This window comes from Mobula birostris, chromosome 12, assembly GCF_030028105.1.
Source record: "Mobula birostris isolate sMobBir1 chromosome 12, sMobBir1.hap1, whole genome shotgun sequence".
Taxonomy (NCBI): domain Eukaryota; kingdom Metazoa; phylum Chordata; class Chondrichthyes; order Myliobatiformes; family Myliobatidae; genus Mobula; species Mobula birostris.
The window spans coordinates 52,856,047-52,869,045 of record NC_092381.1 but is presented as its reverse complement, the minus strand read 5'-3'; the positions used below and the strand labels follow the sequence as shown (position 1 = coordinate 52,869,045).

General features: G+C 39.5%; 1 protein-coding gene across 3 annotated transcripts in view; it reads right to left on the bottom strand.

The window, feature by feature from the left end:
• frem1b (Fras1 related extracellular matrix 1b) overlaps window positions 1–12,999 on the bottom strand; it is a 237,134-nt gene that overhangs the window by 156,487 nt on the left and 67,648 nt on the right. For all 3 annotated transcript variants that reach the window (XM_072274667.1, XM_072274668.1, XM_072274669.1), the window contains exons 11-12: window positions 3,482–3,678; window positions 1,580–1,670 (exon numbers count right to left, since the gene is read on the bottom strand). In XM_072274667.1, coding sequence (XP_072130768.1) covers window positions 1,580–1,670; window positions 3,482–3,678 — 288 coding nt within the window. The remainder of the gene's footprint in view (window positions 1–1,579; window positions 1,671–3,481; window positions 3,679–12,999) is intronic.

Genomic DNA, 12,999 nt, shown 5'->3' with positions numbered 1-12,999 from the left:
GGAGAGATACCTCAAAAAGGCGGCGTCCATCATTAAGGGCCCCCATCACCCAGGATATGCACTGTTCTCACTGCTACCATCAGGAAGGAGGTACAGCAGCCTCAGGACCACGTTCAGGGACAGTTATTACCCTTCAACCATTAGTCTCTTGAACCATTGAGGTAACGTCGTTCGCCCTATTACTGAACTGTTCCCCCAACCTGTGGACTCACATTAAGGACTCTTCACCTCACGTTCTTGATATTTATTTAATATTATTATTTCTGTTTTCCTTTTTTATTTGCACAGTTCGTTGTCTTGTGCACTTCGGTTATTTGTCCATGCTGTTGGGTTTAATCTTCCTTTGATTCTATTATGTTCCTTGTACTTACTGTGTATGCCCACAAACAAGCAAATCTCAGGGTTGTATATGGTGACATATATGTACTTTGATAATAAATATACTTTGAACAATCTAATTTCTCTGGATTGCCCAATTCAAAGCAATCTAAACTGTTTGTCAGACACTTTTCTTTGAAAATCCAGCTCAAAGTAAGCTTGGGTTAATGACTGGAGTACTATAGAAGAGATCACTAGTAACTAGTAATGATAAAGGAGATCATTCAACTGAAAGTTCTTAATTACTTCAGTAATTTTATGATTTAAATATAACTGCCAGCAGAAACAGCAGGTTCCCAAGTACAACAACATGAACATTTCCATGGTCTACAGCAGGTTTATCACCTGATTAAAAAAAACAAAATTGAAGAAGTATCTTAGGAATGGGGATTACCGATAGCACTGGGAAATTGCAGATATCACAGTTCCTCTGAAATAATCACAGAACCTTACAATACAGATAGAACCTACTCAGAGCATCACAACTCCTTCAGTTCTTTGAAAGACTTCAAAAGTCATTGACCTGAAAAGTTATCCCTGATTCTCCTTCGTAGGTGCTTCCTGACCTGTTGAACATTTTCTTTGAGTGAGATGTCCAGTTAGCCTATTCCCTTTTAGACCCGCAGTTTTTTTACCCTGTTTGAAATTAAAAATATATTGAACATTTCTGGCAAGAAATGTCACTTATGTGACCATATGGAACATCTTCATATTCATTTCATGAGTAGTTGACTACTGTGTTCTTTTAATTGATTGAACTCCATAAGAATTCTCCAACTATTCTACACATAATGATATTACCACAGCTCATGGAAGAAATCAGAGTATTTTTATTTTTTATCATAAAACAGAGCAAACTGTGACCAAATTTGGCAGCAGCAGCGTAATATAATTAAACAAAAACAGAAGCAGTTTATAATGACTTAACCCCTCTGAATTTCAATTACTTTTAATATCAATTATCAGCACAATTCTAACAGTACAAGACACAGTAAAGGATACTGTAAATTTATCTTTTGTGTGGTTCCTGATGGCAACGACGGAATGCATTAAAGTAAAATGTTTGAAAGAATGCTATAGTTAGGAATTGTTCAATCCTTTTGAAAATGTAATCATGTTTTAAATGCTGCATTGCACATATCACATTAATTTAAAGTGTAGAATTCTCACACAGTACAATCTAGCATTTTACTCAAGGTACCTGCGTAAAGGATTTCAGCATGGGAACAGAAGGATCCTTCATCATATTCTTTGTGGTGTCTGTGAAAACAATTTTGCCTGCATCAGGTATTCTGTAATGCAAAATTAGGACAAAATTTCTGAATCAAGTAAACTTTCTCCACATTATAATTGTACATTTTCTTAGTTCTAGATCTTATATACATAAGGAGGCATATATCTAATTTTCAATCATACAACCTGATTTTTGGATTTACTGTCCTGAAATTCTAGAATGAATTAGACATTTGAGTCAATTTGTGAAGGATATTTTTTTATAAATGCCTTCTATGACAAAGTATTTCAAGCAATTGTTATCATTGACTCAGCTTTGCAAATTGAGAATTCATCACAGTCTCACCGGGCCCTATTTCTCTCCCATCCAGATATCACTTACGAACTTCACAAAAGGTAGCACAACTACATAACAAACAATCGGCTGGAGGATCTTTGTGGGTTAAGCAGTATCAGTGGGAGCTTCGGGTTAAAACCCAAGATTTCAAAACTCAGGGATTTGATCTAAACGTCAAAAATGCCTTCCCTTCCATAGATGCTACTCAACCTACTAAGTTCCTACTGCAGAATGTTTATTGCTGCTTATAAAGTGTTTCTGACATAAAATAGAACATGTGGATTTTCCATCTTCTATTCACACTATTCCAAGGGATACTTAATGAGGATCTCAGTATGGATGAGGACAGATGTGATTGATAACTATGTTGGCACATAAGGAAAATTATCTTGAAGTTTTACAAAAAATTCTGTCAATTCTCAATCAATGTGATACAAATCTAAAACTTATTGTAGACAAAATATAATCCATTGACTAACTGTTGGATAAACCATACTAAATTACTGTTAAATCCAAAAGATGAAACCAGGAAAAAAGTGGGATAGAAGAAATCACATTAATTGATAAATATTTATTTCATGAATTTATTGCATTAAATATCAATATTTATTATTATCACCAAAACCATCTGACAATTCAATACAGTAACAACCAGAGGAAAAGATTGTATTTATCTTCTATATACCTCCATTCTGCTGATTCATACAGCCCATTTCTCCTGTACTGTGCTGTATTTTTTCTACCCCAATTCCTTTATATCAACATCAAGCAATAAATCCTGGAATTTTATTCATAAATTACGATCAGTGCCATTCATATTTCCTCCATAGTTTGGAAAAAAAAATCTACTGGAAGTAGTCAGCACCCACTCTGGATTTATTATGCCTTGCAATAAATTAACCAGCATTCCACTATCTGCACATACAGGCAGTTCTCCGAGTCATCCCCAGAAAATAAGCTGGAACCATTGTTCACAAATCACCAACCCATATATTTTGAGAGATTCTAAGTTGACATATAAACATGTTTAATTCATTAAGTAACTTCTTCTAGCTTCCTAAACTAACCTGAAAATAGAAAAGTTATTTGCAATTATTTAAAATCAAGTTATTCATAGGCAGCAATTAATAGTTAACTTAAAAGATTCAAGATTGCTTGTTCTCATTCTTTAGTGCATGAGTGTAAAGAGGAAAAATTGTTTTAAGATAACCACTTTTAATTAGATTTATCACCTTGACCACAATATCTCATTTAACTCAAATGATGTATATTTTTTTTAAAATTATTGTGAAGAATTTTGAATGCTGGGAAGAGCGAAGTACTGTATATTTCAAAATAGATGCAATTTAGGGGGAAAAAAAACTTGAGCCATGACTTTCAATTTCATCCAAAGCAGAAACCCAGCCCCATTAAACTAGGAGATTAAAATGAACAACAAAGCTTCTCTGCAACACTGTGAAAATCATCCATCGCATTCAAAGAAAGGAACATGTTGAATGGAATAAACTAAGTATAAAGAATGGGATAGCGTACCTCTGCTGATTTGAAGAAAAACAAGGTTTGGTTATTATAAACATCAGTTCATTCTCCGGGGACTCTGTGTCTATGAAGTGTAGATGAGCTTTGGTAATGTGTTTGATTTCAGTTTCTTTCACTACCAAGTAACGAGTTGCACCATCAACTTCTTTTGGCAACTGGTCCTTAACTGCAGTCACATGAATAAATGCCATCTGGAAAATTAGAAAATGACATAAGAAGCTTGATATTGCTTTGTGGGCAACTGATAATAAAATATGTCCTCCAAAAAAAACAAGTGGTATTTGGCTCTGTAGCACCCATTGTTGGCATTGTACCGTAACTGAATTGCATGGGTTACACATTTAAAGGCATCCGTTAGTCTTGCTGTTAGTCCATGGATCTGCGCCTGGAAAGTCTTCACTCTCCAGGGTGCAGGCCTGGGCAAAGTTGTATGGAAGACCAGCAGTTGCCCATGCTGCAAGTCTCCCCTCTCCACAACACCAATGTTGTCCAAGGGAAGGGCATTAGGACCCATACAGCTTGGCACCAGTGTCATTGCAGAGCAATCTGTGATTAAGTGCCTTGCTCAAGGACACAACACATTGCCTTGGATGGGGCTCGAACCCATGACCTTCAGGTCGCTAGTCCAATGCCTTAACCACTTGGCCACGTGCCCACATGGGTTGCACATTTATAGCATAACTTACACAATTTCTCTTCTGCTGTAAAGTACAGTATGACCATGTTGAGTAGACAGACTGTGATTTGATCCCTTGGTACCAAAATAAATCTCAGTTTGGTAGCCAGCTTTGCATTAAGATTACAAGCAAGAGCTGGTAGTTGGAAGCAGAAATAAGATCACTGATGTTCCATGAATACATTAAGGGTAAAGGAATACTGTTGGTGGGGGCGGGGGGAGAAGTTGGACCCATTAGGAACAACGTAGACAATCTGTGCAAGAAGCCAAAAGGTATAGGTGAGGTTATCATCAGTATTCACAAAGGAAACAGACTTTGTAATTGGAGAATTTGGTGATGGAGTAGGTGAAAGTCTAATGTAGGTCTTTCTCAATAAAAGGAGATACTCCCATGTCTTAGAGATGGAAGGATAGAGAGGGGAAGAGATTGCTGAGGCTCTGGCTGAGATTTTTATATCTTCATTGGACACAAGCGAGGTAACAAATGACTTAAAGACAATGAATTTTGTCTCCCCCTTTCAAGAACGGCAGCAGGAAAAGGCCTCATAACTATAAACCTGTGAGTCTACCGCCTGTGGTAGCAAAGATGCAGGAAAATATTTTGAGGAAGAGAATTAATGACCATTTGGAAAGGTATGGACTAATCAGAGTCAACATTATATTGTCAGGGACAGATATTGCCTTTGAAGAGGTAACAAAGTGTATCGATGAGGGCAAAGTCATAGATATAATCTACATGATCGCGGGTAAGGCCTTTCACAAGGACCCACAGGGAAACTGGTTCAAAAGCTTTGGGACCATGGAATCCAGGGGAAGTTGGCAAACTGGACCAAAAATTGTATTGACAATAGGAGAGTAATGGTAGACACGAAGATTGGTGGAGTCATTAAAAGAGCAGAAGCTTGTCAGGCTGCGGAGAGATATTGATATGTGATGACATGAGTTGAAAATGGCAGGTGTAGATTAATCCAGAGAAAACTAAGGTGATGCATTATGGGAGCACCAGTGTGCCTAGGACATACACCATGAATGATGAAGTCTTAAGGAGTATTGTGAAATCAATAGACCTTGGAGTACAAGTTCAAAGACCTGTAAAAATGGGAACAGAATAAGATAATGTGATTAGAAAGACATATGGGTTACTGCATACTAAAGTAGGCAGATTATACTCCAATTTTTTCTCATTACATCAGGGATCTGTATTGGAACTGCTTCTTAACATGCTATTTGTCAATGATTTGGGTGATGGAATTGATGGTTTTGTGGCCAAATTTCCAGACAATACCAAGATAGGTGGAGGGGACAGGTGACATTGAGGAAGCAGGGAGTCTGCAAAAGGACTTGGACAGAATTGGAGAATGGGCAAAGAAGTGGCAGATGGAATATAGTGCAGGGAAGTGCTTGGTCATGCACTTTGGTAGAAGAAATAAAGGCGAATACTATTTTCTAAGTGGGTAGAAAATTCAAAAATCAGAAGTGCAAAGGGATATGGAAGTCCTTATACAGGATTCCATAAAGGGTAAAGTGCAGGTTGAGTTAGTGGTAAGGAAGGCAAATGCAACGTCAGCATTCATTTTGGGAAGATTACAATACTAAAGCAAGGATGGCTTTATAAGACCTTAAGACATAGGAGCAGAATTAGGCTATTTTACCCATCAGGTCTGCTTTGCCCTTTCACCATGGCTGATCCTATTTTCCTCTCTGCCCCAATCTCTTAACTTCTCCACATATTCCTTCCTACCCTGACCAATAAAGAATCAATCAACCTCTGTCTTAAATATACATAAAGACTCCATCTCTACAGCTGCCTGCGGCAAAGAATTACACAGGTTCACCACATTCTGGCTAAAGAAATTCCTGCTCATCTCCGTTCTAAATGGACAATCCTCTATTTTGAAGCTGTGTCCTCTTGACTCTTGCACCATAGGAAACATCCTCCTGACATTCACTCTATAAAGCCCTTTCACCATTTGATAGGGTTCAATGGGGTCACTCCTCATTCTTCTGAATTCTAGTGAATACAGTCCCAGAGCCAAGTGCTCTACATACGACAAGTCATTCAATCCTGGAATTATTTTTGTGAACCTCCTTTGAACCCTCTCCAGTTTCAACACATCCTTTCTAAGATAAGGGGCCCAAAACTGCTTACAATACTCCAAGTGAGGTCAGTGCTTTATGAAGTTTCAACATAACATGCCTGCTTTTATATTCTAGTCCTCTTGAAATGAATGCTAACATTGTATTTGCCTTCCTCACCACAGACTCAACTTGCAAATTAACCTTTAGGGAATCCTGCACAAGGACTCCCAAGTCCCTTTGTACCTCAGCTTTTTTGTATTTTCTCTCCATTTAGAAAATAGTCAACCCTTTCATTTCTTTTACCAAAGTGCACGACCATACACCTTCCGACACAGTATTCCATCTACCATTTCTTTGCCCATTCTCCTAACCTGTCTAAATCCTTCTGTAGCTCCACTATTTCCTCAAAACTACCTGCCCCTCCACCTATCTTCATATCATCTGCAAACATTTCAACAAAGCCATCAATTCCATCATCCAAATCATTGACATATAATGCAAAAAGAATCAGTCCCAACACAGACCCTGTAGAGCATCAATAGTCACTGCAGCCTGAAGAAAAAGCTCCAGTCTTTGCTGTGCCAACCAGTTACTGCTTTAGCTATGCTAGAATCTTTCCTGTAATACCGTGAGCTCACAGCTTGCTAAGCAGCCTCATGCACGGCACCTTGTCAAAGGCCTACTGAAAATCCAAGTACACAACATCAACCGATTCTCCTTTGTCCATCCTGTTTGTTATTTCTTGAAAGAATTCTAACCGATTTGTCAAGTAAGATCTTCTCTTGATGAAACCATGCCTATTTTATCATGTGCCCTGAGACCTTATCCTTAATAATCGACTCCAGTATCCTCCCAACCACTGAAGTCAGACTAACTAGCCTATAGTTTTCTTTTTCTGCTTCTCTCCCTTCTTGAAGAGTGGAGTGACGTTATAAGGACTGGTTGGATCACACTTAGAATATTGTGAGCAATTTTGGGCCCCTTATCTAAGAAAAGATGTGCTGGTATTGGAGAGAGTCCAGAGGAGATTCACAAGAATGATCACAGAAATGAAAGGGTTAACATATGAGGAGCGTTTGATAGATGTGGGCCTGTATTTGCTGGAGATTAGAAGAAAGTGGAAGGATCATACTGAAACCTATCGAATATTGAAAGGTCTAGATAAAGTGGATGCGGAATGATTGTTCCCTAAGGTTAAGGAGGCTAGGGCCAGAGGGCACAAGCTTAGAATTGAGGGACACTGATTTAGAATAGAGACGAGGAAAATTTCTTCAGTCGGAGTGTGGTGAACCTATAGAATTCATTGCCACAAACAGCTATGCAGGCCAAGACAATGGGGTATATTTAAAGCAGAGATTAATTGGTTCATTAAAATTTATAGGGACAAGGCAAGAGAATTGGGTTTACAGGGATAATAAATCAGCCATGATGAAATGCCAGAGCAGCCTGAATGGGCTGAATGGCCTAATTCTGCTCCCATGTCTTATGGTGTAAGTCTTATGTTGATCGTTTTACAGAACCTGAGGCAACTCGAGCAGTGAGTGCTTTTGCTGAAAGACTTTGAGTATATTGATTTCAGGCTTCAAAGTGTTCCTCGTGACAAAGGTGCTTGAGTGAATTTTCATTTAGTTCAGGAAGATAGAGAGAATGAAGGTGAGCATACAAAATTTAGCAACTTGGCAGAAGAGGGAGGAGGAGGGTAAGAAGGCAGAATTCTAATGAGTGTACGAGGAGTGATTGATAAGTTTGTGGCCTAAGAAAGAAGGAGATGAGTTATACAGCTCTCGTTACACGCACATGCAGGTCAACTCTGAGTGATTATGCAGAAAGTTTGAAGTTAGCACTGTAACTCATTAGGGGTGATTGATAAGTTTGTGGCCTAAGGTAGAAGGAGATGAGTTATTAACTTCAAACTTTCTGCATAATCACTCAAATCACCCATCCATATGCTCCACGACTGCTGGACTAAGTGTGTAAATGTAGAAGAGGACTATGTTGAAAAATAAAAGTGGTAGGTTTTCTAAAATTGACTTCTTCTACCTCAGGCCATGAACTTATCAATCACCCCTCGTATTTAAGAAGTCTATTTTGTGCACTCAGCAAGCAATATGTCTATGTAGTCTGTATTTCACAGGAAAAATGCTAATGGAGATTTGCCAATTTTCATTGATACAACTGTAGTAGCAGAGAAGGAATAGAAATTCCTCTTTTGCACTATTTCTTTAATTATTTTTACTGAAACTTAGCATCATTTTTGTAATGATTTTCACTGCACTTCTGTAACAAAACAACAAATGTCATGACATATCAATGACAATAACCAGTGCCAGAATGAGGAGATCAGAAACAGGTTATTATTACTGATGTGTCATGACATTTGTTGTTTTGTTACAGCAGTGCAGTGAAAAATATTTTAAAAATGACAATAAGTTTCAATAAAAATAATTAAAGAAACGGTGCAGAGAGCAAATGCATTTGTTAGGATTCCAGGTTTACTAACACTGCAGGATGTCATTGAATTCACCTGCTTCTCACTGAGGACTTCACATTTGGACGTTATGATTGCTCTACTGACCTGCACTCCCTAAATGTAGAGCTGATCTATGATCCAAGTGATCACTGTTGAATGCCCTAATTTTATATTGTGTTAGTATGCTTTGTCTCTGTCTTTGAATCACCATGCCTGCCCAAAGAGTTCTGGACAAAAGAAGACGCTCCAAGCACTGAATCCTGACTCCAATGTCTAATCCGTGCACGAACACAATCTACCTTCATTGAGACCTACCCTGCTATCTGTAACCTCTTTGAGCAAATCATTGATATAGTTTAACAGGAGTGCCATTTCTTGGCTACTCTGGAGGCACACTGCAGTAAAGACAATAACAAATCTCATCTTTTATGGAGTTACAAAAGAGACTGCAGATGCTGGAAATCTGAAACAACATACAAAATGCTGGAGGAACCTTGCATGTCAGGCAGCATCTATGGTGGGAATCATAGGACCAGTCCTGATGAAGGTTCTCGGCCCGAAATGTTGACTGGTCATCTCCCTCCATAGATGCTACCTAACCAGCATTTTGTGTACGTTGCTCCACTTTCCTGGCTGTTGCTGTACAATAGGAGCCTTTTCATAGTCCTGCGGTCTGTGATCATCGAATTAAAAGGTGAGTATAACAATTTCTCAGAATGTCATTATACCCATTTTGTTTGTCTAGTTCATTGGAATTAAAGACAAAATTAAATCATCATTCCAACCACATTTATGATACAAACCATACAATTATTGAGCAATTAGCTCAAACAGTATATTTGGTAACAAAACATAAAGCATGAAGCAGAAGTAGGCCATCCAACCATTTGAAATTGCTCTGCCATTCATCAAGATCATCGCTAACCTTCTATCCCAGCACCAGTTTCCTGCAATATCCTCATATCAGTCAATTACTTTAAAATTCTGAGTTATCAATCTCTATGACAAACCTCTACACCTCTCCAAGGTAAGGAACTCCAGAGATTTATTGATTCTGAGTAAAGAGGTTTCTTCAATTCTCAGCCCGAAGCGGCCCACCCAGTTCTGAGACCCTGACTACCACCCCGCTACATCTGGACTCATCAGCCAGGGAAACAAACTCCTTGCATTCACCGTGCTGCGTTCTCTAAGAGTTTTTTTATGTTTCAATGAGATTACCTATCATTCTTCCAGACCCTGGATGATAGAGGCCTAGTCTACTCTACTCTACTAATCTAATCTACCAACTGTGACAAACCTGTTACCCCAGGCACCAGGTGAGTGAAATACTATTGTGCTTCCACTAATGCAAGTAACCCTCTTTCAGGTAAGGAATGCAATACCCTGGGTGCAAAGCCCTGCTTAGCACCAGTATGAACTCTTTAATCTTATTCTTAAATCTTCTCACAATAAATCTAAACACTATTTATTTTTGCAATGCAAGTCTTGAGTTGTTTTTGACTCTTCTTCAATGGGGCAGCTAACTCGAAAAGGAATGAAATGTTTGGTGCATGGACAGAACACAGGAAAGCACAGAGTGGGACGTTGTGCCGGAGTATTAGGGCATGCTTTCAACCTATGGAGAACTGGCAACAGGGCTATGTTTCCTGTTGCCCTGGTTACAGGTCAACATGCTCAGCAGCTTGAGTATTTGCTGATCCCGCAAGTGAACTATGCTTCCAGTAGTCAGGGTGCCAGTAACAGAGCTGGTGACTGCAAGTATGAGATTCAGGAATGTAGGTCTTTCTTTTGAATCATGCTGCATAGCAGAAGAAACCTGTTCAGCTGGGGAGTTCCGAAGTGTAAGAAATTGAAAAGAATAAGGGGACAGCCCAGTGAGAAGTTTTTGCCTACACCTGCACATTGCAAATCAGTTTGGGTCGATGATGAAGTCGAGATTAAGAATGCAGATACTTCAATAGTCTCGTTATTGCCATTGATAACAGAAAATGATACTGCTGTCTAGTGTTAATCAGCATCCTTCTCACTAGGTGTGTAGATGAAACAACTGCATGTTTGTTTACCACTGCAAGTTATACACCACTCTGTCCACAAAAAAAGAGCAAGGCAAGTTAGTGAAGTGCACATGACAATTGGAACAAGTGATTTTCTATATAAGCTATGAGTTTTGCATATCAAGCTTAAGCATTCAAAGGTGCAATGGAACAGGTGACATTTAGCCCTGAATACTGATGAGCTTTAATGCTGAGCAATGAGTAATAGTAATAATATGCAAAGCTAGTGGTTCACATAAAAGATGCAATGTTTTCATTGACCTTGACCAAGCGTGCAGTGCAATGAAAATTCTATTGACATCCTGTACTCATTCTCTTGACTTCGGCAGCACCGTTTCCCCCACCACTGATTCGGTCTGTACCTGGAGGGTTTCTCTGTACCCTACAGGTACAAGAATTCTCTCCTCCTCTACACTTGTTTACCAAGGCCTTCAAAGTTGCATAGTCATAGTCATGCTTTATTGATCCTGGGGGAAATTGATTTTTGTTACAGTTGCACCATAAATAATTTAATAGTAATAAAACCATAAATAGTTAAATAGTAATATGTAAATTATGCCAGGAAATAAGTCCAGGATCAGCCTATTGGCTCAGGGTGTCTGACCTTCCAAGGGAGGAGTTGTAAAGTTTGATGGACACAGGCAGAAATGACTTCCTATGACACTCTGTGTTGCACCTCAGTGGAACGAGTCTCTGGCTGAATGTACTCCTGTGCCCAACCAGTACATTATGTAGTGGATGGGAGACATTGTCCAAGATGGAATGCAACTTGGACAGCATCCTCTTTTCAGACACCACCATCAGAGAGTCCAGTTCCATCCCCACAACATAACTGGCCTTATGAATGAGTTTGTTGATTCTGTTGGTGTCTGCTACCCTCAGCCTGCTGCCCCAGCACACAACAGCAAACAGGATAGCACTGGCCCCGACAGACTCATAGAACATCCTTAGCATCATCTGGCAGATGTTAAAGGATCTCAGTCTCCTCAGGAAATAGAGACGGCTCTGACCCTTCTTGTAGACAGCCTCAGTGTTCTTTGGCCAGTCCAGTTTATTGTCAATTCGTATCCCCAGGTATTTGTAATCCTCCACCACACCCACACTGACCCCCTGGATGGAAACAGGGGTCACCGGTACCTTAGCTCTCCTCAGGTCTACCACCAGCTCCTTAGTCTTTCTCACATTAAGTTGCAGATAATTCTGGTCACACCATGTGACAAAGTTTCCTACCGTAGCCCTGTACTCAGCCTCATCTCCCTTGCTGATGCATCCAACTATGGCAGAGTCATCAGAAAACTGCTGAAGATGACAAGACTCTGTACAGTAGTTGAAGTCCGAGGTGTAAATGGTGAAGAGAAAGGAAGAGAAAGGGAGACAAGACAGTCCCCTGTGGAGCCCCAGTGCTGCTGATTACTCTGTCGGACACACAGTGTTGCAAGCACACGTACTGTGGTCTGCCAGTCAGGTAATCAAGAATCCATGACACCAGGAAAGACCAAGGACACCATGAGAAACCAAAGGACTTGATTCTGCGAATATTTAGCCTCAAAGTGCTGCAACTTTGGAAATTTCTTCCATCACTGGTCCCAGCCACATAGCACTTCCAAAGTTTAAAGTAAATTTATTATCAAAGTACATATATGCCACCATATACAACCCTGAGATTCATTTTCCTGTGGGCATTCACAGGAAATACAAGAAACACAATAGAATCAATGAAAGATCACCCCAGCAGGATGAAAAAACAATTAATGTGCAAAAGACAATAAATTGTGATAATACAAAATCAGAAGAAAAAACAAAATATTACTAATAATGAATAAATAAACAATAAGTATCAAGACTAGTTCCATGATGGGTCAAGTGAAATTGAGTGAAGTTCTCCAGAGTGGTTCAAGTGCCTGATGGTTGTGGATTAATGACAGTTCCTAAACCTGCTGGTGCGGGTGCTGAGGCTCCTGTACCTTCTTTCTGACGGCAGCAGTGAGAAGACAGCATGACCTAGTTGGTGGGGGTCCTTAATAGTGAATGCTGCTTTCCTGCAACTTGGCTTCATGTAGGTATGCTTGATGGTGGAGGGCTTTACCCATCATAGGCTGGGCTGTATCCATTACATTTTTGGAGGATTTTCCGTTCAAGGGCATTGGAGTTTCCATACCAGGCTCCAACCAATAAATACACTCTATACCACATGTGTATAGAAGTTTGACAAAGTTTTAGATGACATGTCAAA